Source organism: Serinus canaria, chromosome 15 (genome assembly GCF_022539315.1).
Source record: "Serinus canaria isolate serCan28SL12 chromosome 15, serCan2020, whole genome shotgun sequence".
NCBI classification, from domain to species: Eukaryota; Metazoa; Chordata; class Aves; order Passeriformes; family Fringillidae; genus Serinus; species Serinus canaria.
In genome coordinates, this window is record NC_066329.1 from 7,312,692 (window position 1) to 7,338,463 (window position 25,772).

Sequence of the window (25,772 nt, forward strand, 5' to 3'; positions counted from 1 at the left end):
CCAAAACAAATACACCCTGTGAGTTCAGGACAGGATTGGAGGGTTGAGATTTGGGTACCAGTCATCCTTGTCTCCCAGAGAGGCGGTCACAGTCCTCTGCTTGTGAGAATCTCCTCATGAAAGAGGTTTTCCACTTCATTCCTTGCACACTGGCACAGAGTAAGGATGCCTTTATATCTGGGAGAAAGTGGAACCTCCCAGCTCCAGGAGGAAAAACCCAGCTACTGCAGAGAAGTGATCAAAGACAAGAGGGGCAGGATGCATTCCCAGGCCCACACCCCAGCCCTTTCCACAGGGACCACATTAGGTTTGCTGTACGCTCTTATTGCACTGAATGTCATCTTCCAAGCATAGCAAATAACGTTTTCATAAAGCACTGCTTTTAATCAAGCACAACCCTCACATCCCCAAAGGAGCTATCTGGAGTCTATCCCTTTTCTCCACTGTTCTTTTTTGCCCCCTTTTAACTCCCTCCCTTAGAGGCTTGTGCCTCCAGCAAGGAGGGCTCCATGTGGTTCCCTTCGGAGCTCATTAACGCGGGTCCATCCATCAGGCCAGGAGTGGGAGCGGGAGCCGCGTGGAGCCGGGGCCCCGCGGGGCTGTGGCACAGCCAGGCACGGGGCTGTCACACAGAGTGCTTTAATAACCCTGCTGAGACAGGGAAATGCAGCCTGGTGCCTGATTACACAGCCCCACGCAGGCTGGGACACTTGAGCAGGATGCCAGTCCTGATGCAGCAGTGGGATCCAGAAAGCCTCGTGCTTACGCGGTGTATTCCAAACACTACATTCAGTGTCATCCAAGCACAGTGGGTTATTTGCATACCCAGATGCTGTTGCAGCTGGGGTTGGGTTTGAAACCACCTAAAATGCATTTCAGAACATCAACCTAAAACAATACTCTCATTACAGCAGTGATGGAGCCCCTTCCCAAATCCCGTCCCAGTCCATGACCTCCTGTGTGATCACGAGTTGACTGGCAAGCAGCTTGTGTGGCTGAGGGTGAGACCAGCTCCCCAGAGGCAGACAGTGATTTCCTGCAGGGCAGATGCTTCCTATTCAACACAAAGAAAAAGCCTTCCACATATATTTGTTTCTTTATCAAGAACTAATGCTTGGAGCGAGGGGTTGAATCCCTTTTCATGGGCAGTTTGCAGCCTGTGAGTTCTGAGCAGAAAGGCAGAGCTGCCTGTACAGAGGATACACTGATGGCTGATGAGCATAGCCAGGCAGCACTGATATAAGCACACTCTTAGCTAAACACAGAGAGCTGCTGGTCAGATTTACCTGCCCTCCTGGCTGGCTCTGGGCAGAGCCCATCATCTCTGAATCTCCCAGCTCAAGGATGGATCAGGAATGAAGTAGACTGAAGGCTTGTGCTCTTAGGTGCAAATGGTTCATTATAGCCTTTTTCAGACTGCGCTGATGAGAGGAATCATTCTTCATTGATGAGAAATCCTGCATTTTCTTCTCTGGGAGAACACAGCTTTGTTCCCTTCCCCCATTTAATAATGCACAATTTATCAGGCTAAATTGGTGAGCCTGGTAGCAAGTGATTCAAATCAACTTCAGTGGCTATGAGCAATCACATGTACTTGAAGGAACCCACTTATGCCACTTTCAGTAAAACCTGAGGAAAGCTGCCTATGAATGCACTACCATATCCTATTAATGCTCAAGAAAACCCATTTAAATGAACCTCTAATGGCTGATTGAGACTTCTATAATGAAACTCCATGAAAAGTCAGCTCCTTCCTTCGGGCTGAGCATTCCAAGTGCCTCCATTGCTCTCTTGTTCACTGTGGGTAGGAAAAACAAATGGATGGAAGCACAACTGTGCTGTGGGCACAGAAAGGAGGGAAGGCTCCCTGCTTTTCCAGGGTTGACACTCTGAGCCTCACCAAGAAGGGCACAAGGTACTAAGTCTCACCTGCCTCTCCTGACACTATAACAATCAATTTACCAGACTGTGATCACTGTGCTCTGAAGAGCTGCTCAGACCTTCCCCCTACACAAAGCACAAACTGCCTCCAGTCTATAAACCCCAATATTTCTCTGCTGGAAGAAAATTTTCTGTGTCTCCTCATTTCTTATGTTAGCCCAGTGTTTTAAGCCTGCCCAAAACTGGAGAGGTTGCCTAGGCTGAGGGTGTGGAAAGAGAGGGGAAGACAGTCCCTGCCAACCCTTGTGTCCTGCTCCTTCCTGTCTTAGGGAGCATCCAACAGGGACCTGCTGTTACTGGTCAGCATGCAGCAGGCTCCCACACTCAGCAAAACAGGAAATAAATGGCCACAAACCTTTCCAAAGCATTTACATGCCATCCACCCAGCTCCCTTTCAGGGCAAGAGGACCCTAATGGGGAAACACCCCTTTTTTCTAGAAGGGGAGCTGCTGTTCCCTCTCCATTCCTACGGACCCACCAGGCTTCTGATGCCTCCCAGGTACCCCTGTTCTGGGCAGACTGGCCCTTGCCAGCAGCTGGGGGGGTTTGGTTTGCCAGGCACTGTGCCTGCAGGCAGCTGGCAGCGGGATCAGGAAAGCCTGGGCATGAGTCTCCTCCAGAGCTGGGCCTTCCTGAGCCCTCCCTGGGCAACAGCCACCAGCCCTGGTGTTCCTGAGGACTTGCATCACCCTGCTGGAGTGTGGGTGGTCATCAGGATGGGGATGGGGCATGCTGGGGCCCTCGAGCTGGAAAGGCCATGGGTGCCTCTGGAAAATGGGGACCGTCCTTCCATTGCTGCTTTTGTAGTAGCAACTGCTGTGCTGAGATAAAAGCTTTTGTTTGCCTTTTCTCTCCTACATTCCTAATCTCCCTCTGTGCTGGTCTCCCCTATAGTCCATCAAGCACTTTTAATCTCTAATTGCATATGACTGATGAGCCTGAACTCCATACACAGCGTTGCCAAGAACCACTTTTTCGGAGCCTGCTTTAGCTCTTTAGGCCAGTCATAACACACTGCAGGACCATTAAGAGTTTATAGTTTGTATACATAACACCCTGGGAGTACCAAAGGGTGGTTTATCCAAACAGAAAAGAATTGAGATGAATGAATGCAGAAATGACTTTTGGCCAGGAAATACTTTAATTTTAATTAGGGGGGAAGGGGGTGAGAGAGGAATGAAGAGGCTTTCTTCTCTCACAAAAGACAAGACTAATGAGTTTACAGCTGCAGGCGCTGACCTTGGAGCATCCCGTATAATGCTAGTGCTGAAATGTTTGGATGTGATGTTAGACCCGATAACCTTGCTTCTAAAAGGAAGAAATGAAGGGAAATGGCTGAATGGGGAGGGATTCATTTCATGGGGATGTTCGGACATATTTATTTATTTTTCCCCCTCTTGCATTCCCGTTCAACAGCCTTTGGCGACACAGCCGTTCACCCAGCTGCTGAGCTTCATATGGGCCTCATCTCTTCTGCAGCAAAAAGAAGTCTGTTGTGGCAATTTTCCCATATTTAGGACTGTCCCTCATCCCAGAGCCTGTCTCACAAGCCCCCACCTCTCTGGGGCCTGTGGCTGGAATGAATGGGGTGCCAGAGCCCGGGGGAACCCCACGCTCAGCAACCCGTGCACAAGGGAAGGTGCAGCCAGGGCTTCTGATGCAGTGGCTTGAAAAAGGCTGGAAGCCTGAGCCTGTCCCTGTGCAAGGATGCTGTCACCTGCTTCAGCTGGTCACTGCTTTGTGGTGCTGGGGTCTGTGCTGGTGCCTGCAGCGCTGGGCTCACGGCTGTCTCCAGCCCAGGAGGCTCCTGCTCCTGCCCTGGCAGTATCATGGCTCTGCTGCCCTGTCCTGGAGAGCAGCAGGAGCAGAGCCTCTCCTGGGGCTGAGCTGACACCAGCTGCCCATGGGGTGTTCCTGGGGCGTGTGCCAGGGCAGCAGGGATGTGTCCCTGGGCCTCCTGGGCTCTCCCTCCTGCCTGGAACATGGCTGCAGGGGTGATCAGGGCTGATCTTGCACCTCCATCCCCAAAGACCGTGGCTCACACGTCTTCCAAAAGCTGCAGATCTGCTGCTCCCACCCTCCCTGCCCAGCCTGCTCCTTCTGGGCTGGGGACCTTAGCTGTATTCTCCCTTGGAGCTTCCAGGCATCCTGACATCTCCTTCCTTCCCCAGAGCTCTTTCCATGGCCCTGTGAAGCATCATCTGGCCCTGTGGATCCTCCCATGGGTGCTCCCGTGCTACAGCCAGAGCGATTATTAAACTCTGAGTGTGAAGCTGCTGTGGCTGTGGAGCCAGCTTGGCCTCCAGGGAATCAACACCCCCTGCCCTGTGAGCTGGCAGCCAGACGGGCTGGAACAATAGTGCAAGTTAACAGAGCAAAACAACCATCGGTGCTTCCTATTAAAAGTATTTTTATGATGTTGATTATTATTAATATTATATAGGGGCTGTAATTTTCTCCCGACTCACTCCAACATCTCGCAAAATAAACAGTTGCTGTATTATCCCCTTGTAAATGAGACCACAGGATTGTAAACTTTAATTTGTTACTTTTGGCTGCTCTCAGGTTTGGCAGACAATTAAACCAATTCATTAGTTCACAGAGGCACATTTTTGGCCGTGTCTGGCTGCGTGAAGTCATCCAGTGAACACATTGGAGGCAGGGTGTAAAAAAGCCTCGCTGTGCCTCTGCCACAAGATCTGTCAGTAATGGCCCAAACAGGCCACTGTGGACTTTGCAGACCCAGGTGGGAGAGGGTGTCCTTGCTCCTGTGGCTCTGCTGTGCCCTGTGCATGGGCCATTAGCAGCCCAGTGCCCCTGTGTGCTGGCCACAGAAGTGGTGATTCTGAATCTGACAGCAAAGTAGCTGCGTCCTGCCCGAGGCTTAACCTTTAAATTCTGCAGAGTTGGACAAGTGAAACTCCACAGGCCATGGCAGAAAATGCTGAGCTCTTGGAAAGGCTAATCTGGCCATGTGTGATCTCCAGAGCCAGCCCCAGCAGCTGAATTAATTCCTTCAATAGCTGGGCTGCTTTGGGTCCCTGCTTTCCCAGCTGCAGACACATGGTTAACCTGCAGAGCCCCGTGACAGCAGAGCACTGCTTTTGGCCTTTTCAGGTATGTGCTGGGAGTTAAGGTGGGTTTCTTTTAAATGGAAGCTGTAAGAGTGTGTTTTATGGTATTACCACCGCCCCTGTCCAGAGTGGCTTAGTGCAAATCACCCCTCAGATGAGGTTCCCTTGTCAGACATTTTTCACTCTCTGTAGTTTCTTAGATGTCCATTAACAAACCAAAAATCCTGAACCATCTCAGTTTTGAAAAAAGCCCCATAAAATTAATCCCTTTTCCTTTGTTCCCTCCACAGGAGGAGGCTTTTTAATAGCATTCAAAAAGGAAGGAAAGATTTTTGAATACTGAAACCTAAAAGCTTCCCCAAGCTAGTTCCTCACCATTGTGTTTTTCTCTGGCCAGCACTTTGAATCTGGATTTGCAGAATTCTTCTGCTTTGCAATTTCCTCTGAGTGATCCCACCACCACCAGTGTGTCTGGGGAACATTGCTGGGCTCTGGCCCTCCATCAGCTGGAAATGCTGGAGGGAAGGGAGGCTGTGGAAGGGATCGGAGCATTTTTGAAAAGCTGGTCACTTCCTTCAGGGTCTTGACTGGTTTTTCCTTTTCCTGAAATAATAATATTAACAATATTATTAATGTAGTAGTAATAAAAACAATAATATTAACAGAAATGTTTTTGATAAAACAGTGAGCAAACGCTGCAGAAGAGCTAATTATGACTTTGCATGTGACGGCAGCTCCTCTGGAAAGCAGCTGCAGAAACCTGCCCGCCCCGCCGAGCCACAGTGGTTTTCTTCCAGGGTTCCTCCTGCTGCTGCTGTGTGACCGAGGTGTGGTGTGGGTGTGAGCTGGGCCCCATCTCCTTTGGGTGTCACACACATCCTCTGCTCCTCAGTCTGCTCTGGAGGCAGAGGAAGGGCTTCACCCTGCTGCGGGCAGCTGCACCTCGCTGCGTGAATTCCAATCAGGAGCTGGAGGAGGAGGAGGAGGAGGAGGACGAAGCTGGCTGGGTTTTGAGTCAAAAAAGAAGCCCTGTATTTTTCTCCTTTCAGCTATTTATCAAGGCTCAGTGCAAAGGGCCTGACACCCGGCCAGCAGAGCCCGGCTGCTGTGATGTGTGTGACACACGAGCGAGTAATGAGGGACCTTCTGCGGAGCGGCCAATTGAGCAGCCGGTGCCTCCGACAGCTTCATCTCCCAGGGACGGCGGGTGGATCTCTATTTTGACACATCCTCGCTGAATGAGGAAGAGAACAAGCAGAAAATGGCTGATGATAAATGCAGCAATTAGGGAAGCTTAATGGAGCAGAAGGTTTTTTGTGAGAAGACAAAGGAATTGCCGTGCCGACACCTGCAAGGAGGTCCCAGCCGCTGTGCAGGGAGCCTCCAGCTGTGCCGCAGCAGCAGGGGCTGGGATGAGGGGAGCCGACCTTCTTACTTCACACACACATCCCTCAAAGGCTTTGGAAAAATATTTTCCGAGTTAAACTTCAAAACATCATTTGATTTTTCTTTTTCACCATTATGTTCAGAAACAGGAGCCTGTAATTTAGGCCTGGTGTAGGCTTCCCCCACTCCTTGCGTTTTATTCAGTTTCACATAATACAGTGCATTACTAGGAAAGGCATTTTCCTGACAAAGTATTGATCTTGGTGCTGTGAAGGAGCTGTGGCCTCAGCAGGAAGATGCCATCTTGCTGGACACAAGTGGACAAGAAGTGGCTCCCTGGCAATGCTGCTTGCCCGCAGCGATGCCCAGCTTGAGGCTGAGCCCTTGACCTGCCCTGCTCTTCCCAAAGCCCCGTGCTTCTGAGCTAAGCCCAGGGCTACCAGCTCCCCAAGATTTGAGCAAAAGTGCTAGATTTATTTGCCCAAGCCCCATTTCTCTTTATTTCCTTAGCTGTTGGCTTTCTCCCCAAAGCCAGCTGCCTGTGCAAAGGGGCACCAAGAAGCACTGGAGAGAGTTCTGCAGGGAGTGTTGGCATGGGGTAATGCCAGTTTGGCCTCTCACAAGACCGTTACCAAAATCCCCCCAACACTGCAACACAACTATTTTCTGAGACTTTGGCAAAAATGAATTTCCTGAGGGAGGTAAGGGAAAGGCTCCCTTTTTTTTTTGGCACAAGCCAAGGAAAACACACATCTTGTTTTCCCCTCTGCTGACGGTTTCTCGGCTGCGGCCTGAGCTGCACAGCACTGATCTCTAGCCCTGCTCTCATTCTGGCACTTGCTGGGCTCCCAAAGCACAGCTGGTGTGTCTCCCTCTTCCCTAAGCTCTCAGGACACTGCATTCCTGACCAGTTGGCTCCTTGTGCTTTCCCTCCTCTGGGCCCGGGCGGGGCTGGCGTTGCAGACCTGACCCGAGTCCTTGGGCTCCCCTGCATCAACCCTCTGTTTGTCTGACTCCAGGTCACCAACAGCTAACTACATATTTATGGTATCTATATAGGCTAGAAAGGACAATTCCCATATGCTTATTTTAGGCAATAAAGCTGGCTTTTTGGAGAAGCACTAGATCTTTTTTGTCAAGGAACAGTTAGTATTTTTGACAAGTGATTTGAGGATGTGTTACAGCTTTACAGATTGGGTTTTTCCCTCACTCCCTGGTATCTTGGCTATTTTATTGACTGGGCCAAGAGTGATCCCCATTAAATGAAGCTGGTGCACCCATTTTCCATGGAGCCCCAATGGGATGTGGCATTTTGGACAAAAGGTAATGTAAGTGCAACCACTGGTCTCCCTCCTTAAGCCTTCCTGAGTATGTTTTTAAACACAGGTTGCCTGAGGCAAGCAATGAACTTTCCAAATCCCATCTTTTTCCTCCTACCCACTGTCATTTGTTTGCTAAATTCCACCCTTTTTGGTGACTGAGGAAAGTCTTTAGGGAGACAGCCAAAAATAGAATAAAAATGGTGAAAACGGCACAAAATGAAAGCTGAACAGTGGTAGAAATGCATAAAACCTAGGAAGTCCTTCTGTACCAGTTCTTTTAGCAAAAGGCTGCTCAGCTGGGGTGGCTTAAAGGAATAAGGCTGAATTAATTAGTTTCTCTGTTTAGGTAATAATACCATTAATCACGATGAACCATTTTGTGAGAAGGCTGATACTCGACACTGTGCAATTCCACAGGAATCCCACTGTAGTGCAGCATTATTGATGGGTCATCCTCTGAAGGCGTGAGAGCAATGCCTCCTAATACAGTAAATGGCAAACCACTGATTTTCATTTAATATTCAGACCACCACAACATCAGTCATGATGAATTCTTCTGGCACCAGGGTGGCTGCAATAAGCAATCCTTCAGGAATGCCAGGGGAGCATAGCATTGATTTAATGCTCACTTTTAAAGTCATACACAGACCAAATGCTTCCAAAGGGTATGGCCCATTTTTGCATTTCTTTCTGAAGTTTGCAGTAACAACCTCCTTGCTCACATGTACCTGCATTAGGAACATGCAGCTGTGGGCTCTAGCAGAGGTTAGGGGGGCTCATTTATGCAGATCCATGTCAGAAGTGGTGTCAAACAAGATCCCATGTTGGACACTGGCACCAGGAGAATTGCAATCCCCCTGACTCAGCATTATGAATCTTTATGCTGAGTCCAACACGCTTTTCACATTCACCATGTGTTCTATGTTCCTCCAATTTCAGCTGGGAGAGCAGGTGCTGATTTTTAATGCCTATTTTTGTTTTAAGCCTCCTTTCATCAGATTAAGGACCCTGCTATTTTATTTCACTTTATTTTTTCACGCTCAGTAATTCAGTCACACGCAGACTTAACCCCAGAAGCTGCACCATGCTGCTAAAGCCCCGTCAGCCGCGCAGCGCGAGGGGCGCGGGGCACGGCTCCATCCCTGCAGACAGCTCAGCCCAGGGAAAGGGTTGGGAAGCAAATGGGAGGTGCAGAGCAGCGCTGGAGGTGATAACCTTCCCGTGGTGATGCTGGCAGCAGGGTCCCTCCACACGAGCTGCTGCACACAGGCCGTGCTTCCTTTGCTGTCCTTCCTTCCCCTGGCAGGAGGTGCTGGGTCAGCCCTGGGGGCTCAGAGCCCGAGGTTCCCCAGGCTGTGGGATGGAGATGCTGCAGGGCTGGGGGCACTGCTCTGCTCTCCTCCCCAAACCCCCAAACCCCGACCTCCAAAGCGTGTTCCTTCTGCTGGGAAGGATTCACAGGCAGAAGCAAATCCCTGAATCCCTGTCCCAGCACCAGCCCCTTCCGCCAGCTGCCTCCTCCCAGCCGTCAATAAACCATTAGCCTCGAGTCAACAGTGCTGGCTACGACACACAAACACTCAACTGCCTTTTTCATCCAAAATCAATGTTGTATTTATCTTCATTGATCTACAAGGAAACTGAATGTTTAAAATTACAGGGGGTGCAGGGGGGAGGACGGGGAGGGGGGGGAAACAAGAGTTACAGAGCCAAGAAAATAGTAGCGGATGGCTGAATTAACTAGAGAGAAAAAGCCCAGGATATATAAAACATGGACACTGAAAAATAAAATAAGGGAAGGGGGGATGGTACAGCAAGTAAAACATGGCAAAATTTACATATGGATGAAAAGTAAAATTGGAAATAAAAAATAAATCATGCCAAAAAGCAGTTCAAGGCAGAACCACACTGAAACAAACATTTGCTTATGGTCTTCATGTACTATAGATAATATATCAGAATTTCTTTTTTTTTTTAATCAACCATTAGACTTTTTTTTTTTGCACTCCTAAAATTCTACTTTGTCTTGTATACAGATTCCAATAAGAACACTGCACAATTAGCACAAGGGGTCCACGGAAAATTGTCCTTGCTTGCCAGCGATCCTGCCCACAACACAAAAAAAGAGAAAAAAAAAGGAAAAAAAAATAAGGAAAGGGTCTGCCGCATGGTACTGTGCCAGTTCCATCTGCTTTTGCCAGCTTGAAAAGTAGGAAACCAAAATTCCCTTCCAGGAGCGTGTGTCTTTCTCTTTCCTTGACGAACTGTCCCTTGTGTTTGTACAAAAAAATTCAGTCTCTCTTTTTTTTTTTTTTTTTTGTTAAACACAAGCATCCTTCTTCCTGTTCACATGCCATTGCCATTCTGTCTCCAGAGTTGCGAGTTGGTTGTTTTTGGGTTGTTTTTTTTTATTTTTATTTTTTTTAAAACCTTCCTCCCCCCAACATCCACTAAGACCTGCCTCCGAGTTCTTGCATAGTTGAAGTATATATGCCATACTGAGCTTTCTGAGTGTGAATTTCTGACTGTGACAAGAGTATGAGTTGTAACCATGTTAACAAATAACCAGAGTGGTTCTAGAAACCATTTTTATAAAGTCTACCTATGTTAAGAATTTAATATTGGTGTACATTTATATTAACAGAATATTTACAGTTTGTTTTCTTTTTTTTTTTTGTTTAAAACAAGAAGTCAAAAAAAATTCCTCTTAAATTTCTGCATAATATAATAAGGCAAAAAACAAACAGTTTTGTACATTATTATTATTATTAATATTTTAATATATATCTGTAACTTCGGTTCCAAAGTACCAAGGTAAGTGATCAATTGGCCTCAGAAGGGAACCTCACAGTGGACTGTAAAACTACAGTATTTCCATAAATAATACTTTTAAGAAACCCTGGGTATTTTTTTCTTAAGGATCTGAGGCCTTTAAAATGCAAATTTAACTAAAAACAAAAGCAAAATTTCTTCTTTTTTAAGTGAATAAAGAGCACAAAATTAAAAAAAATACAAATCCATTAAAAATGTTTCTCACATTTGGGAAAAAATGTACAAACTTGATATTCTTAACTCATTTTTGTTTTTTAGCACAGAAACAAAAAACAAAACCAAAAATCAATACCTATATATTAAATTCCCATTCTCAGCAACCTTCTTGTTGGAAAGTCCCCAACCCCGTTATTTATGGAAATGTGCTTAACTTCTACAAATTTTACATTAAAAAAAAAAAGTTTACAGCAGTGCATTTTGTAAAAGGTTTGTTGTTTTCTTTTTTTGTTGTTTTTTTTTTCCTGTTTGTGATTTTTTTGTTGTTGTTGTTGTTTGCTTGTTTGTTTGCTTGCTTGTTTTTTATGTACAGGTGAGTTTAAAATTCAATGTTGGGGACTATCGTGCCTCTACTTCTTTGGGGTTCCTAGAGGGGGAATAGTCCCTGGACTCTGAGTTTGTGAGTGGGGTAGTCCTGCGAGGGGAGGCAGGTCTGGTGCTGCTGGCTGGTACGAGAGGCGGCGGCGCGCTCAGCGCTGCGGTCGGCGGGTTCCTGTTCAAAATCCCGTTGTGCATGGCAGTGGATGGACTCAGTCTGGGGTAATGCATCCCGCTCAAATGAGGCATGAAGGATGGCACGTGTGCCAGGTGGCTTTCGATGGGGGACGAGTGCAAGTGGTGCATTCTGGCACGCTCAAGTTCTTCCCGTAAGTGCAAGCGCTCGCGCTCCTCCACTTGCCGCAACCGCTCCTGCTCTCGGCGGGCTTCCAGAAGGTTCTCGTGGTTGTAGTCGTGGGGTTCCCTGTCTCTGTAGGAACGCTCGTGGTCATAAAAGCCAGAGGTGGTAGGAAACCTATGGATAGGATCTGTCCGGAGCTGGAAGTCCATTCGACGGTGCAGGTCTAAGCTCCGGTAGGCATCTCGCAACGGGTCCCTCATCGGGTCCCAGGAAAATCCGGGATGTGGCAGCCTCTCTCTTCCTGACAAAGGGTTCATGCCTATGAGCGGGGTCATCATCCTGCTGCGGTCCAGGACGTTCATGTTGTTCATCTGGTGCACGCTGCCCATGGAGATGGGCATGGAGGCAGCCATCGAGTGAGGCAATGATAATCCATGGAGAGTGGGCGGTGGGGGATGCTCCACTGACCGGGAGTGCTGGGAAGGCTCAGACCCAACCACTAGCACATCACTGTCTTCCTTCCTCTCCTCCTTGACTTTGATGTCATTCTTAATCTTCTGGAGGTCGCTGGGAAGCTCTGTCTTTCTCTCCATGTCCTTGCTCATTAGATTGGTAAGCTTCAGGCTCTCACTTAGTGCAGGTTTGCTGTATGGGGATACAGACTGGATTACTGGCTTTGTGTTGTCCTCAGAGGGTCTCTTATCATGGCTTGGAGTTTCCTTCACTGGGGAACGGCTCTCTTTGATCTTGTGTTCAGCTATGGGCGGCTCTCTCAGCCGGTCAGGGTGCTCTCTCTCGGGCTCCTTGGACCTCTCCCTGTCCCCGAGGCTGACCTGCCTGATGGGCTCGCTGGAGCTCTGGCTGTTGCTGCGGATGAGATTGCTGATCTGGTGCGTCACAGGGGCGGATGCTGGCGAGGATCTGTTCGAATGCCTGTTTTTATCCATGAGGTCTCTGTAAAAAGACAGAAGGTACAGCCTTGGTTATGTGTGATGTTGGGCACGCACAGTGCTGTGGCCAGCTGTGCACTCTGAGATTGCTCAGGAAAGGATTTGGAAAGCTCTACAAACACCAGCTACAGCTGTGATGCTATGGTAAGCAATACGCACAATCTGCCTTTACATACTTTAAAGACAAAAAAACTTACATGTTCACAAATGTAGGACTAAACTGGGGATGTGGCTGGAAGAACACTATATTCACCCTAAGACCATTTCACTGAGAAATGTAAGGAAAGAAGAATTCTAGACAGCATATTTTTCTTTTAAAGAAGCTTTTTGTGTGCTCATCTGTACATCTTGCTGCCAGGCAATGACCTTCCCAGCTGTAAAACTTGGGTTCCTTTCCTAAAACACGGATCCAGGCACACAAAGCAGAAGCCTACAGAAATGTATGCAGGTCCTTCCCAAGTCAGCTTCACTGACTGAAAGCAGCCATAAGGTGAAGCTGATTTTCCTACAGAACTATAACACTTCTTGTTGTTGGCAGTTCCTGTAGGTAAGCCAGATGCTTCAGGAGAAACACCCTTCAATCAGCCAGGAAACTGAGCAACTGAGCTGTGTTTCAAGAGGACCTGCTGCGATAAACAAGGGGTCTGATGACAACATCCATGGTTTAGAAAGAGAGGCACAAAGGTTTACATTTCCAATTGCACCTCTGCCTCTGAGCAAGCCAATTAGTCACAGTTAATCCCACCTTTTTAACAGGGGAATAAATAATGCTCACCTTTTAAAAGCACTTTGCTCTGAATGAGAGACACTTTAAATGCAAAATATGATCGTGTGATTGAGAGAACTGCATTATGCAGCTGAGAGGCTTACTTTGCCTAAGTTTTATGTTGTGTTTGTTTTTGAGAGCTGTAAGACCTGAGTGCTGAAAGCTGGAGATGTTTTAGGGAGCTGTGTAGGTATTTATCCATTATGATTACATTTGCTAACCCAGCTTTCTTCCTCTGTGGTAGTCCTGATTGCTGGTCAAGGATGTGGTTTATTAAAACCATGGCCAAATAAGGATGCTGGGGACAGCTTAAGCTAAATTAATAGAAGTGTAATAGAGCTGTTAACCCCCGTGTGAACACTCCTGAGAGTAAAGTAACCTTGGTCTGCAAATGAATTCCATTAGAGCCAAGAAGGGATACCTTCCCTACCTGAATGAAATCTGTGCAAGGATGTCAGGCAATTTAACATGTAAAGCAAGAAGATTTTCAGCCTATTGCTTCCATCTAATCTTGTTCACAGGTACTGCCTGAAGATCTCATTAAAAGCACTCCAGCAAACTCTGAACCCCTATCACTAGTCAAGCACACACATCTAAGGCTTGCAGGCTGTTATTGCCTACAAAGAAGTAGTCTGTTGGAGACAACTGGGCTCTGAAATACAAAGGGCTTCACAGCTTCAAAATCACATAACTGGGAGCTAATGAAGTAACTATAGATCAGGTGATACAGGCCTGTCATCCTTAATAAGGATTTGCCCACAATGCAATTTTTTAAAATCAGTCTTGCTAATGGATTCATGCACACTGCTCTGGATACAGGCATCTGCATTGTTATCTCCTTAATGTCCAGCTAACATTTGAATTCATCAGCATACCTGTACATTAATGAGAACATTGACTGTCACAATTTCAGAATACACAGCAATCCTAAAGCAGCTGCACTGAAAACAACCAAGTTTTCAGTACACAGAAAACAGAGAACACACTCAATTTCTCAGCCTGGTGTGATTTGTTAACCAACTAGCAGGGACTGGATTACTCTATTTCCACAGAAGGCAAATCCTAAAAGGCAAAGAGGAATTTTTTTGGTGTTGCTGGCACTTGTGCTTATCTGAGGAAAAGACCCATCAGCTGCTTTAAGGATCAGCAACATTTCAGGGAAAACAGAAAAAACACAGAGGAAAAGCAGTCCCAGGAGGACGTGGTCAGGAGCCCACAGTGCTCACCTCTCTTTGTCTCTGTCGTCCTTGCTCAGAGAAAGGTCCCTCTTGTCGGGCTCCCTCTCCCTGTCCCTGTCCCTGTCGTGGTTTGTCACCGAGGAGCTGCGCTCCGAATCCGAGGGCTTGGGCCACTGGGGAGGGGTTGGGAAGGACGGCGGGGTCCGGTGCAGTCTGTTCCATGGCTCATGGGGGTTATTGAAATTCTGCAGGTTTGGGCCATCTTTGTGAGTAAAAATGTTGTTGTGAGCTAGAATAATGGCAGGGGGAGGAAGAGTTAAAAATAATTCAAAGCCAATCGTTATACAGACATTTTTCACAATATTAGTCACAACCAGAGCTGTCCTTTTAAGGCTTTTTAATGGTGAGGGGGAGCTGCTAGTGAGGGGAGACAGATAATTCCAACACTGGGTGTAAGATCCACCAGCTCTTTAGAGGCTGTTGTTGGAGGAAGCTTTATACATTTCAATAACTCAGAGACCACTGAAAATGCCCAGCTTCTCTTCTCCCCCCACCCCAGGCAAGGGCTCCAGCACAAAAGCAGTACTTTTCCTCAGCTCCTCTCTCTGGCAGAAACTTTAATTTGTGGGTAGTTACAAGCAATCAGCTGCCTGCAGCTGAGGCTTCAGGGATTTTTTTTTGATGAAGAACCCAGACTATTTGGTGGTATGTATGTGTGTGTATAAACACAGAGCTTGGCTGTAGGCTTTTCAGAACAGTCACTCGATTTTCCTCCATCCATCTTCAGCTGATTCCTGTTGCACCATGAGATGCACAAGCATGCTCTCTTATGTGCTCTCTTATGTGTGGCTCTCAAGCATATTTCACCTACAGGTAACATGTTTTTGAGGTAGAATTATTTTACACAGGTAATTTAAACTTCAGCCAACAGTTACAGAGGATGTCTACACGAATCAGAAGTATCACTAGCTGCTCCACTGTGCATCTTCGCTGGTGAAGGGTGTTACTTCAGGTGCCCACAGGGTCCCAGAGCTCGGTGGGGTTTTGCAGCTCCAGTGCCTCTCTGAGCACTCAAGGTACCAACCCTCAGCAGTGAGGAGGCACAGAGCACAGCTACTGATCTCTGTGACATGCAGAGAAGCTCCCACCGCAGAGACCTGGAAATCTTAGGTGCAGTGTTTTCAGATAGGAGAATGGAGGTTAGGAATTAAACTTCTTTAAAAACTACCACCAGCTGCTGTAAATATTAGCATGTGGCTTTTCTGGAAGGGATGTTTGTCTGCAGTAACCCAGCCAGTACTTACTCAGAGCATGACTGCCTAATCCTCCAAAGGCATTGCTGCCTAAGTTCCCAAGGCCGCTGAAGGTGCTTGACCTGCTAAATGGATCTGGAAAGGCAAACAGGGATTTAGCAGGCATTTAGCCAAGAATGTTGGAGAATGAAACACACCCCTCCCCTTCTTAACGGTTTGAATCCAAGTAGGATTAGGCCAGACTTTAAGCTGATCCTTCTCATTGCAAGGTTCTTTGCACAGAAAATTCCCATCGTGTTAAAACGGAGAAGGGATTCAGTGCTCACTCTGCAAACAGGTGCTGTAATAAACTTTTGTATGTGAGTCAGAAGTGAGTTAGAAATTAGGGTCTAATAGCTGAAATTAGGGTGGCTGCTGAGCTATAACTCTCTTTCCTTATCAGTACTAACAATAGAAACATTGCAACTGCCTTGAAAGAAGAATCTCAGCAGGCCCCTAGGCCAGCACTGAGGAGATGACTGTCTTGTTTCTGCACTTTTTTTCCAGTAAAGGCACCCATCACCAGAAGAGATTCCTCTCTGAGAGCACACAGCCCATCTCAGGTTTCCACACTCCAGAGACAGTTATGGGTTAAATCCTACCAGTGTACCTGCTTTCTTTCCTACTGATCATCTCTAAACAACTCCTCCTCCTGCCCACTGGCTTTTTGACTGTCCCCTTCAAGCCCTTAGCTTGCCATGTTACAGGAGGTAATGCTGCTCTCCACTTCCTCACAGAGATCACATTTAAAATATCAAGGCAAATGGCACAAATAGCTTGTATCTTAAAGCAAACAGCTATTTGCTTATTTACTTATTTAAAACAGTTCTTGCCCTTCCTCTTTGATCTTAAGTGGCTGAGTGACTCGGTAGAGATAGTTAATTTTGACAGAATGTTCAGGAATTGATGTAAATCTGGGTATTTGCAAGAGAAAAAAGTCTACTAGGTCATGTGGCATGCCACATTTACTGATTGGATGAATGTTACTAAAACATTAATCAACAGAGCTTGAACTTTAATTGGCAATGAGCTGCTTGTGAGCTTCTAAAATGAGGAAATTTGACAGAATCAGGCTCTACTTACTGCCAATTAGGAAACTGAAAGTCTGGCAAAATGTGCAGAACATCTACTTGCCAGGAACTGCTCCCTGAACTCTTTTAAAGAACCTAGTCAAGACCTTTCATAGGTGGAAAATGGTACAGGAGGAGCTCATTTTAAGCTGAGGCTTGTCTGAGGCATCTTTGCATAAATGTCCCCCATTTCTTCAGGCACATTCAGGAGTACAGGACTCTACAGGTCACATTTTGGCTCTGGTGCAGTGTCCCAGCAATGACAGATGTGCACTGCCCTCTCCTTTGGGGGACAGTGAGGGCACGTGCTGGGAGCTGGCAGGGATGAGAAGCTGGCCAGCCTTGGGATCCTCAGGCAGTTTAAGCCTTTCTCTCCCCTAGTGCAGGACCACAACACTGAGAGCCAGGAAGGGGGCAGAGGTACAGAGGTGAAGGCAGGGCTACTTACACTTACCTGCCAAGTGGTTTGTAGGCAGGAAGCTGCTGTGGTGAGGTGAGGGACCAAAAGGGGTGGTGGCTGGATGCGTCGCACCTGTGAGAACAAGGTCCCTTTTTAGTTCAGGGCAAGTGACTCCTTGTAGACCCAGAGCTCCTGGCCATCCATCCCATTCAGGAGTGATGGCCACATCACCACATTTAAACAACAAAGGCAGGGGAAGACCCCAAACCTTGGCTGAGTGAGCAACATGGATCTCCCTGAGAGCCCTGCCAAGGAGTCTAACAGGGCACTGGAGGCAGGAGGAGACCTTGCACTGAGAGCTGCTGCTCACCTGCAGTACCTGGGAAGCCAAGTTCTCTGTTTGGCTTTCTGTTTACATGAAAAAGGGCCAGCCCAGGTTATGGGCCCAGGCAGAAGGTGCTCAGAGGTGACTGATTAGTCTGTGTGAAACACCACTTCATGACAGGCACACAGGGAACAGCAATCATGCCTCTCCCATGAGAGCTCCAGCTACACTCTCACATCTGACTCTGCATCCACAGGCTCCCCCCTGGTATTTTTTCCCTTTCCTAGACACTGCTCACTGCCATGGTGCCACACTTCCTCGTGGGAAAGAACACCACTGCTGAGCATGCTGGATTCCACCAGGCTGAGGAGATGGGCAGGTAGGGCTGAAACAAACAGGTCTGCCCTGTATTTCAAGGTGGACCAGCCTCATGCAGGAAACTCTGCTTTCTTTACAGAGCAGAAAATGAGAGATTTTCTTCCTTTGCAGGCAGGCATGTGTGAATCTGAACAGGCTCACAACTCCAGAGTGAAAAGCACTGGTGTCACCTGTCACTGGGGTACTTGGTCAGCCCCTGACTGGCCTTCCCTGGGGACAGAGCCCAACCCCTGATGGCTGCTGTGAAACACACTCCTGTGTCCAGAACATGAGCAAGCTGTGAAACCTGAGAGGGAGACAGAGCTCTGTGTCCCTCACCAGCTTGGGCACCTCAAACCCAAACAGCCAGAAAATGAGTTGAAGAAACTTAAGAGAGACCACGGCAATGAGACCTATCCAGTACCTCTCTATAAACATTCTGACTGCTCCAATGCTTCAAGACAGATGGAGACTGTCATCTTTCTAATCCTTTAAGATTTCAGAAGGTGGATAATGGATGGGAGATTTCTTCAAAGGAGACGGCTTACAAACTCCACTACATGGGCTGATAATAAAAAATCCTCTGGAGGAAGGCAGGAGCAGCATTGCAGGCTGTCAGGCAGTTATTAAATAGACTGTCTGCCAGGCAGCCCAGCATCCCTCCTGGAGACAGGTGGCCCTAAGATAACTTATGTCTCCCCCAGTAACCAGGCAATGCAGCAGAACCAATGATTCACACCAACTGCACACGTGCTCAGTAAGGTGAAAAGAATGCCTCAGATATTCCAGACTAAAAGCTTTATTCCTCCACGTATTGCAGCTGCAGTGTTTGCTCACACTGACAGCACTCTTTACCTGGATTTACTGTGTGATGGCTCTTGTGATTAATATACTCACAGACAAGTTCTTGTAAGGTTGTTTCTCTCTACTGAAAGTTTTTTTATTAGTTTGCCTTCTTTAATGTTTCTATTTCATACTATTTTCCCTCTTGCTTTTACAAATGAAAAGCAAGCCATGCTTGCATCTTTTAAGGGAAAAAACTCCAGATACCAACTGGACTGGTGCTTTTCTGTCTGTTAGGGTAATTCTGTCCAGAAGAGCCTACAGTAGCAAAACCAGGTATGAAACAAGGTTCTTGTAATGACAACACAGGACAGTGATAAGGAAACACCTGCCACAGGAAAACAGCCAGAGGTCTGTAAATGAGCAATGCTTATGCATCCAAGTAGATGCATTAAGTATCTTGGCTTTGTACTATCAAAACACCTTTATAGAGACCAAAATACAGGGTAGCACCCTACAATGTAGAGCTGGTACCAGCACTGATTACATGTGGTAGATGTGCATTTGATGCTTTCATTTCCATCCACAGACAGAGCAGAAAGACAGACTGAAGCACTGGTAGAGTTCCTGAAGGCTATTTGGCATCTGCATTTGAAACTCAGTTCTTAGAGAAACTTCAGCTCGATTGTCATCTGTTGCTTTTCTGTCATTTTTGGGACTGAGTTCAAAACTAAAGTCATTAATTTCCAAGGCTGAATATGACCATGTCTGCACTGAGTTAAGGTGGTTGTGCAATATTGCATCATAAAATCAGAGCAAGATTAGGGAAGAAAATGACATTATTTTCCAATTAATTACATACATAAAGAGCTAAGTTACATCTCTTCAATTGATGCAGCTCATTCAGAATGCAGACTTTGGCATCTCAAACACAGACAGAAAATGTGAAGAAGTTGAGAAGAAAGTTAAGTTTGAGAATAAGAACAACATTAAGCATTTGGTAGACAGATATCCACATGAATCCATGCTGGCTCCCATGGTCAGAGCCATCCAGAACAACACAGTGAAGGTTACTGTCCCTTTTGGTAATTGTGTGATTGTAATTACTTCTCCAACAGAGTGGAAAACAATTGATCAGTGTAAACTGTTTTTAATTCTTTGAGCCTCTTTGTAAATTCTGTATATCATTTTAAGCCCTGGACTTTGCTTAACTTTGTAACACATAGGGGAATTTTCTATTTAAAGAACAAACTGCAAATATTCTGAGATATTTTCAATGCTGTTATTGAAGTTTTCCTTTTACAAAAAACCCTTGTCTTCAGAAAACAAACAGAAACTTGGTGAGTGGAGGAGCTGAGAAGAATAACATGGCAAATATAAAAGCAAGAAAGAGACTGGGGCCACTTCCAATCCTGTGCGATGGAAACATTTTCAAGTGTTTTGTCAAAATTGCTTTTAAAAAGTCACTCTATAGCCTGCTAATCAGGGACCTAAGAACCAGCTGCACACACAGGACTGTGGGCCAACTGCTGCAGCTCAGTGATGTGCAGAGGATCCTGCACTGGAGGTGGTGGCAGAGCCCTGGTCACAGCAGTGTCCCTGCACCCCTTGAACCAACCTTGCTTCTGTTTTTGAGGCATATATAGCTGTTAATACATGCATGACATACACTGACTGTTTCTTTCAATCAACAAGGAATAATCTTCCCTTACCTGTGGTAGAAAACAGAGGCCTGGCAAGATCTTGTGGATAATGGAAGCCTGGAAACACCCCAGGGGCGGGAGGTCTGCTGAACAGGTCAAGTTTACCACCTATCTCTAGCTTGTGGGGATCCAGCTGCATTTGCTGTCAAATGATATAAAAGCAATCTCATTACACACTTCCTTTTTTATGGGAAAACAAGAGAGGGAGTTAAAGCTCATTCCTCCTTAGCCCTGCCAGGAAGTGTTAGTGACAGTGACAGCAGTGTCCCCGTGCTCTGCCAGGCTCTGCAGGGCCACCCCAGCCTGCAGCCTCTCAGCTGCCTGCCCCATGCCAGGCTGAGGTCAGCAGGGAGCACTCAGCCCCCAGCACAGGCTGCAGCAGGAACAGGACACACTGAGTGCACGGCACCCCAGGAGCAGCTGAGCTCTCTGCCTGACAAAAATGCTCTGCAGGCACAAAGCTGCTGAGAGAAGCCTTGAGACCTGGGTGATGGGCTCTGGGTGATGGGCTCTGGTGATGGGCTCTGGGTGATGGGCTCTGGTGATGGGCAGTGGGTGATGGGCTCTGGGTGATGGGCTCTGGTGATGGGCAGTGGGTGATGGGCTCTGGGTGATGGGCTCCGGGTGATGGGCTCTGGTGATGAGCTCTGGGTGATGGGCTCTGCGTGATGGGCTCTGGTGATGGGCTCTGGGTGATGGGCTCTGGGTGATGGGCTCTGGGTGATGGGCTCTGGGTGATGGGCTCTGGGTGATGGGCTCTGGGTGATGGGCTCTGGTGATGGGCTCTGGTGATGGGCTCTGGTGATGGGCTCTGGGTGATGGGCAGTGGGTGATGGGCTCTGGGTGATGGGCTCCGGGTGATGGGCTCTGGTGATGAGCTCTGGGTGATGGGCTCTGCGTGATGGGCTCTGGTGATGGGCTCTGGGTGATGGGCTCTGGGTGATGGGCTCTGGGTGATGGGCTCTGGGTGATGGGCTCTGGGTGATGGGCAGTGGGTGATGGGCTCTGGTGATGGGCTCTGGGTGATGGGCTCTGGTGATGGGCTCTGGGTGATGGGCTCTGGGTGATGGGCTCTGGTGATGGGCTCTGGGTGATGGGCTCTGGTGATGGGCTCTGGGTGATGGGCTCTGGGTGATGGGCTCTGGGTGATGGGCTCTGGGTAAGGGGCTCTGGGTGATGGGCTCTGGGTGATGGGCTCTGGTGATGGGCTCTGGTGATGGGCTCTGGGTGATGGGCTCTGGTGATGGGCTCTGGTGATGGGCTCTGGGTGATGGGCTCTGGGTGATGGCTCTGGGTGATGGGCTCTGGGTGATGGCTCTGGGTAAGGGGCTCTGGGTGATGGGCTCTGGGTGATGGCTCTGGTGATGGCTCTGGTAAGGGCTCTGGGTGATGGGCTCTGGTGATGGGCTCTGGTGATGGGCTCTGGGTGATGGGCTCTGGGTGATGGGCTCTGGGTGATGGGCTCTGGTGATGGGCTCTGGGTGATGGGCTCTGGGTGATGGGCTCTGGTAAGGGCTCTGGGTGATGGGCTCTGGTGATGGGCTCTGGGTGATGGGCTCTGGGTGATGGGCTCTGGGTGATGGGCTCTGGGTGATGGGCTCTGGTGATGGGCTCTGGTGATGGGCTCTGGGTGATGGGCTCTGGTGAGGGGCTCGTCTGTTCTGCCTCTCCAGTTTGAGAGAGATGTGCCCATACTGTGCCCTTCCTGCAGCCAGGACAGCTCAGTGTGCAGACAAGGGGCAAAGGATGAAGGAAGCTATGAGGCTCCTCCAGAGCCTGTTTTTATCCTTGCCCTGTAGAAGTGAGCATGGCCAGAACTGCACTCAGTCACAGAAGCCTATGAATAGCTTACAGGTTACGTATTTGCTTATAAAAATATATGGACATACACCCCTTTCAGAGGCACCTACTTAAGCAGAGAATAGCCTTCATTAATGGGACAAAAATACTACTCTAGGAGCTGTGAAAAAATAAAATCTACACAAGTCCTTTTATCAGCTATTCTGCCTGCCATAGGGAGTCTAAAGGCTGCAGCAGCACCCCAGGGTACCTACATCCTGTTACCTCTTGAGTGTTAAACCCCCTCCCTCTGCCCACCATCACAGGAAGCCCTATAACCTCTAACACTGATGTTATCAATCTACTCTGCTGCTCTCTGCTCTGTAATGTTCTTCACTGCATTGGCCATTTCATTACCTCCTCCACAGGAGGTACTAATGCAGAAGGGAAGCGACATTAAATGTGCGTGCTTTGTGAAAAAAAAAAAAGATTGACTTGGGGAAATTACTCTGCCCCTCACTTTCTTCCCTTCTTTCTGGCTGTCCACCCTTCCACACAGCTCCTCTGCCCTCAGATAAACTTTACAGTTGCTACAATAAATGTTAAAGGACTGTAAGTATTAGTTAATCAATAAAGGCAAGCTTGAGAATCACCACAGTAACTGCTTCCTGCCCATTACTCACTCAAATACAATCTGTAAGCTAAAAGACCTGGCTTTGTTCCAGAAGCCATCTGAATTACCTTTATCTTTTGCTGGTGATGGTAGATCTGCCAGGCGATCTGCACATGAACCGCACACCACTTCCCGGGTTTCTGTAGTGGAAAGCACAAGAATTTAGATTAATTTATACGTTAGCAATCTACATCAGATAGAACATTTCATTTCCCTCACTGTCAACCAGGCAGCTAAGCAATGAGAAAGGCTGATTACTGAAACGGCACAATGGGTGATCAACATTTTCTGCTGTACTGCAGCTGATGATGTTTAAATTAAGAAGGAAACAGGAAGAATGTGGGATATCTTCCCCATCTCATGGACATCTGAGATCCTGCCTTGTTCTTTCCTACTTGCACTCCCCCCTTCCCAAACTGAAATGAATGGCAGCAAAGAACAGTATGCCATACTTAAGAGAAAGCAACTAATGGTGAGAGTTCTGTTTCTGAAAAGAGCCCTGTTCATTCACCCCTGCTGCACTGCAGGCTAAGTCATGCGTGGTTATTATGGCTACTGGCTTTTGGGGAGGGAAAGGGTAGGGACAAACAATCCCCAGGATGAGCAGTGCCACAGCTGAACAAGTCCCTGTTTTCAGCTGAGCCACGGTGCTCACTGTTCCACTGCTTATGTGGAACATCAGCACACTGACCTGAGCCACCACGAATCTGTTTGCTGATGAATGCCTGCCCATGCTCACAGTCATTTATTTCTGTGACCCTCATTTCATACTGTGAACTATTAATGCACACAAATGGATGCAAAAAGGCCGGGATTCAACCTAAATGTTATTAATCAGAAGTGGCAGAGAGCTAACTGACATTTTGCTTGAAGTAAAGGATGAGATTTTCTACTGGACATATTAAATTTCAAAAGCACATGCACAATATTCCAAGTGTCTGTGTATAAATATGTATATAAAATCCCCCACAAACCTTACTTACTCTTACTGGAGGCCTATAAGGGTCTGACACCTATAGAAAAAGCAGAAATAAAACAATCAGTCTTTCTAAAACTAGCCAATATACAGAAAGGTGGGGAACTTCCTTCCTCTGGACAAGTGAAAGCATTTAGAAAGCAACGTTCCAGAGAAGTCCCCTGTGACACAGGAAACCTAAAAGGCTTAAAGAAGGCTTAAAACTTCTCTTTCATTCCTTGAACCAAACTCAGCAGAATTTTGTAATAAACAAAGCAGCTTCAGACCAGCAACTGAACAGCGCCAGTGCTTTTCTGAACCTTGTAATTATTCTGAAATGGAGAGCATGAAAGTACTCTCCAAGCAATACCTACAGGAAAGACATGGAAGGGGTTTCCTGCCCCATTTTCCTCTGACTTTTGAAAGAAGCCAATACATCCCTCTGAATTCATGACTGCTGGAGATTGCTGTCTCACCAGAAAAAGACAACTTCTCTCCTCACTGTGTTCCCAGTCTAGAAGGCCAATTTGCTCACCAGCCTATTCTCATTTTTTACCAGCAATCACTGTGTTTACTGTACACCCAGATAAGATGAAAAGAAGTTTATATATCGTTGCCTACCCCTGGAGTCTTCTGCAGCAGCGTATGGTGGACTGTGCCTGGTCTACCTGCTACATCAATAGGGTTTGAAGTCTGAAAGACAAGAAGAGAGCGTGAATAATACTGTATCACACCAGTGGCACATTTAACATCTCTATCTGATGTTAACAGCATTAATTAGTCCGTGTTTGCACTGTGCTTTGAGCACGCATATTGCTACATTAGTGCTAAATGTTATCTCTTACTGACAGCCAACAGCATCTAACCACCATGTCATTTATTATTACTGAGCAGCAGTAACAGTATTCCAGTAGCACCCCTAAGCCCCACTGAGATCACACCCCCTTGTGCTGTGCATGTGCATGGGAAGAGACAGGCCCTGCCCCCCAAGCTTACTCGTTAGACAAAACAGGGAGGTAGGAGAGAGAACAAGAGAGCTGGCCTGAATCTCTCCATTTTCCAGGCAGCAGACAGGAACAGAATAACTTGAGCATCCCAGTCCCATGTTCCACACACTGGACCACGGCCCCTCTCTGACTGGGGCCAGGTAACACAATGCCTGAACCAGAAACAGCCCATCCATCTGTTTGCTTCGACAGGGCAAAAATGAGAAACCTTAGAAGGTGCTTGTGGGTCTTTTATAGCTTTGCATTGTTTACTCCATCATCTTCCAGCAAGAATTAAACACCTCATTGAAGGAATCCCTTCAATCTCTGGATCCCACCTGTTGTCCTGTCCTAATGATCCCCAAGAACTCATCCATCTCCTCACTCTGGCATTCTTCCATCTCCCACTCCCAGAGCAACTGCACCTGGTGTCTCTGCACAGCTGAGTGCAGAGGGGTTAAACCTCATTCCCCAAGGGATTATTTCCCTCATGCTTTAAGTCAAATTATAGCAGATTTCAAACAGTGCGAGGCATGAGTATAATCCTGGGTGTAGGAGGGAAGGTAGGTTTTGGTTTGTCTAAGGCTATGTAACTTCCAGACTCATTAAAAAGTGAATTCTCATATGTGTGTGTGTAGGTAAGTCAATGCACTCCCCAGGCAGATTGGAGCTCTCAGGGCCTCTCTGACAGCTGAGGTAGATATAAGGTGGCAAATAAGTTACAGCTTTCATACAGGCCAGAGCTTAAAGATCACAACATGTTAATAGTAGGGTGTCATCCTGTCCCTTTGTCCCCTGGAGAAAGAGGTGGATGCTTCCTCCAGCAAAGTGAACTGAATACTTCTGACCTTTTCAAGTTCTTAGCTTGTGAGAAATGGCCTTGGGGAACCTCACTGAGAAATTTACCGTCAGCCTGGATTTATGTGCAGTGGACTCACACGCACAGCTGTAGGCAAATGACATGGGAAGGGGAAAAACAAAACCAAGATCTCTGCTTTGGAAAGCAAGAAGTGCAGGAGTCAGAGTGTTAAAGCCAAATCATCAGGTCTGTAGTGATTATGCAAGCTTTAGTCAAACAGCTTGGGAGGGAGAGACCAGGGAAGAACGATGCAGGAATGATGACTGGAGTGGCTTTGCCTAGAGCTCAGCTCTGCCTCCTCTGGGA

General features: G+C 47.4%; 1 protein-coding gene across 21 annotated transcripts in view; it reads right to left on the bottom strand.

Annotated features, from left to right (window-relative positions):
• Positions 1–9,523: 9,523 nt before the first annotated feature.
• Positions 9,524–25,772, bottom strand: part of FBRSL1 (fibrosin like 1) — a 505,293-nt gene continuing 489,044 nt past the window's right edge. For 15 of the 21 annotated variants that reach the window (XM_050980712.1, XM_050980709.1, XM_050980710.1 and 12 more), the window contains 8 exons: positions 24,243–24,314; positions 23,641–23,679; positions 22,735–22,806; positions 20,224–20,356; positions 17,101–17,178; positions 15,589–15,672; positions 14,333–14,573; positions 9,524–12,344 (listed from right to left, as the gene is read on the bottom strand). In XM_050980712.1, coding sequence (XP_050836669.1) covers positions 11,111–12,344; positions 14,333–14,573; positions 15,589–15,672; positions 17,101–17,178; positions 20,224–20,356; positions 22,735–22,806; positions 23,641–23,679; positions 24,243–24,314 — 1,953 coding nt within the window. In that variant the 3' untranslated portion in view covers positions 9,524–11,110. The remainder of the gene's footprint in view (positions 12,345–14,332; positions 14,574–15,588; positions 15,673–17,100; positions 17,179–20,223; positions 20,357–22,734; positions 22,807–23,640; positions 23,680–24,242; positions 24,315–25,772) is intronic. The other 6 variants (XM_050980714.1, XM_050980715.1, XM_050980708.1 and 3 more) reach the window with 2 other exon arrangements.